Raw genomic sequence first — 3,346 nt, 5'->3', positions numbered from 1 at the left:
GGGAGCCTCTCCTTTGGGCCTCGCCATCTGTGAGTCTGAAAGAAGCTTGGGCCCCGACATCATGCATCTCCTCTTACTTCAGCTGCTGGTGCTCCCGCCACTGGGGAAGGCTGCGTGGCCCCAGGATGGCGGCCAGAGTCAGAGTTCTGTTCCCCCTGTGCTCCTACTAGAGAGGAGTCCCAGAGAGCTTCCCCTGGGCAACCACGGGGAGGCTGAGGAGAAGCCAGATCTGTTCGTAGCCGTGCCACACCTGGTAGGTGCCAGCATTTCGGGGGGAGGCCGGTGGCAGAGAGAGAAGATGCTATTCAGGTTTGGCAGGTTCTGGAAGAAGCCTGAGAGAGAACTGCACCCAACCCAGGACCCCGTCAGTGAGCAAGGCCCACCTGGGACCCAGGCCCTTCCTCAGTCCAAGGCTGGGATGCAGATAAAGAAGTCTCCTCTTCAGGAAGAAGCCAAGAGATTCTGGCACCGCTTCATGTTCAGAATGAGTCCGGCTTCTCAGGGGGTCATCCTCCCCATCAAGAGCCACGAGGTGCACCAGGAGACCTGTAGGACCCTGCCTTTCAGCCAGGTATCTGCTCTGGGGGGAGAGGGGATCAGGGTGTGCAGGACGCGGGTGGGCAATTGGGGCAGATGGGGAGGAGGGGAAGAGGAGCTAGTCTTACCCAACTCCCAGACTTGGTCCTTGGCCATACATCCTGGGATTTGGCAAAGTATGGTCATATTTCCTAAATTTCCTTCGAAACTTTCCATTGTTTCTTGGTATTCTGCAGACGCTGCAGGAATCGTTCGATTGTCCTGCCAATATTAGGAATCATTCATATTGATGGCATAGAGTGTTGTTTTATGTGGCTTTATTTCTTTATTTTTACAAGGAGGATGGTCTTCCCAGAGAGATAAGACTGCACCCTCAGTTAGGAAACTGGGGATTTAGAGCTATCACCAGAGTTCTCTCTAGTTATATCTCTACATTCTATTAGAATGTGGGTGATCAGGTCAGCTCCATCTGTGGATAAGGTGGAATACATTGGTCTCGTCCCCAAACACTCTCATGCCCATTGATGGTTTTAATCCCTGTATTTCACATGTAACTACTTCATAGGTCTATAAGATATGTTGAGGTTGTCAGGCATAAGTTACCATATCATTTCTAGTATTACCATAGCAAAAATGATTTAACTTCACTTATTTTCTCGTAACCTTTTAAAAAATAATCTCAATGTGAAATTACATTTTCTCCCCTTAGTAACACCCATCTCCTCATTGATGTTGTGTTGATTGATTTGTAGTTATCATGATTGATTGATCCCATACTAATAAGACAAAGGGGCATTCTACTCTCTACTTCTTCCAGTCAGTCCTGACAACCTCCATACTCCAAATGTTAAATTTAAATTGAGAAATTGCATCAGGTCCTTTATGTTTATAAAGATACTGAACCAAAAGCAATGCAGGGTAAAGTTTTACAGCCCAATAATGTTGCCTAATTAAGCAGGCAGTACTATAAGGTAATTGGGTGTGCAAGGCAGTTAAGTATTCTGCCTAAAACGGTAAGGGTATGTAGCAATAGCAAGTAAACCCTCAAATAATACTGACTGCTTTGTTGGTCATGTGTAATTAGAAAACTGTTCCTAAGAATTGCGTAATCAAATTTTCTTTGAAACTTTTATTTTAAATTCTATTGCTGATTAAATTCAAATTAAGGTGTTTTACTCTTGCATATTTTGAAGGCCACATAAAGCTAGGGGTCTGGGGTTACAGGAGAGGCAAAGGTGATGTCATGCATGATGATTTGCAAGCATATGTGTTGCAACTTCAAGGACTTGAATGTGCTATAGGCACTGCAGAATGGGATAGAATTAGACTCATGATATTCTGATCTAGTCTATGAGCAATTGAACAACATGTATTGAGAACCTATTATGCAAAATGCTCAGTGAGGAATAGAAAGGCAAGACACATTCCTTACTTAAGAAGCCAACTGCTAGAATATTTTTTACTGGTAACATCCAATTAGACAGAATTTCTTAAAGTTTGGCTTTTAAAAAATAGAGTAACATATTTTCATGTCAACTTAGGGATTTCTTACAGGCTAATTTATTATATTACTCAATAGAGTAAATATTTAGTTGAGGTAGCTTTTTGCCCTTATCGATACGATTACTTGGATTTTGGCAAACATCCAAAATTAGAAAGATTTTAAAATTTTAGTCTAGCTTATCCTCAGACCTGCAGTCTATAGCACCTGCATCCTGTGTGTTAATGAAATGACACAAGATGATTTAATAGAGATGTGTTTGCCTTTTAGACGGTCACCCATGAAGACTGTGAGGAAGTGGTTGTACAGAACAACCTTTGTTTTGGGAAATGCGGGTCTGCTCATTTTCCTGGAGCGGCACAGCACCCCCATACCTTCTGCTTCCACTGCTCGCCCGCCAGGTTCACCACAATGCACTTGCCGCTGAACTGCTCAGGTCTCGCCCCCGTGGTCAAGGTGGTGATGCTGGTGGAGGAGTGCCAATGCAAGGTGAAGGAGGAACACCACGAGCATGGACACCTCCTACAGGCAGGCTCCCAGGCAGAATTCCATGCCCAGGAGCCCTTTATCCCAGGGGTTTCAACTTAGAAAGCTATCCCACTATTACCTAGAACAGCAAAACCACAATAGCCAAGTTGCTGATGATTCAGTCTGGAAATATTCAGTGGGTACATAATCTTTCAACTGAAAGGTGGTTTAAAAAGTAGTAAGATAGAACAATTTGGAGGAAATGTTATTCATCTGGTTATCAGTACGCAAATGGTATCTAGTTTTGACTCTGCTGCTTACTAGCCATGGAATGTTAAGTTGTGGAAGCTTTCTCCACCTGGAGCTGTTCATCTATAAATGAGGGACTTGAACTAGATGATTCTAAAGTCCTTTTCACTACTAATATTTCAATAATGACCTACTGTCTCCACGTTTTGCTAAAATCCCTCCCTCTGAAGGAGGCAAAGAAATAAACTAGATCATAAAACTAGGCTTCTTTAATAGCTCGTGAAAGCACCAGCAAATGTATATATACCTAACATTCACAGGAGGACTCCTCATATTTATAGCTGCCTTTGCATTTCAGGCAGTAGTTTATTTGACTTCTATCGGATGATTAAGTCGTTCCACAGATGTAAGGAGTAACTTGTTTGGTTGCCTGCCTATTTTTGATACTCCCCATATAAAGTTCTCTGGTTTTGAAGAGGAACATTGATGTTACTTTTAGTGCTTTCCACGGAGATGAGGAACAATCATGGGTAGCCAAACAAGTACCTATTTTATGGGGAAGGAAAAATAGGTAAATCCAGAATTAAAGGT

The 3,346-nt window shown here is 43.0% G+C and overlaps 1 protein-coding gene across 1 annotated transcript; it reads left to right on the top strand.

Annotated features, from left to right (window-relative positions):
• CER1 (cerberus 1, DAN family BMP antagonist) lies at positions 1-2,667 on the top strand. The gene is made up of 2 exons (XM_036329119.1): positions 1-571; positions 2,309-2,667. The coding sequence occupies exons 1-2, from the start codon at positions 62-64 to the stop codon at positions 2,624-2,626; spliced, it is 828 nt and encodes a 275-aa protein (XP_036185012.1). The 5' UTR covers positions 1-61; the 3' UTR covers positions 2,627-2,667.
• The last annotated feature ends 679 nt before the right edge of the window (positions 2,668-3,346 follow it).

Source organism: Myotis myotis, unplaced genomic scaffold, assembly GCF_014108235.1.
Source record: "Myotis myotis isolate mMyoMyo1 unplaced genomic scaffold, mMyoMyo1.p scaffold_m19_p_12, whole genome shotgun sequence".
NCBI lineage: Eukaryota > Metazoa > Chordata > Mammalia > Chiroptera > Vespertilionidae > Myotis > Myotis myotis.
Note: the sequence above shows the minus strand (reverse complement) of the source record. Positions and strands in the feature narration are given on the sequence as shown.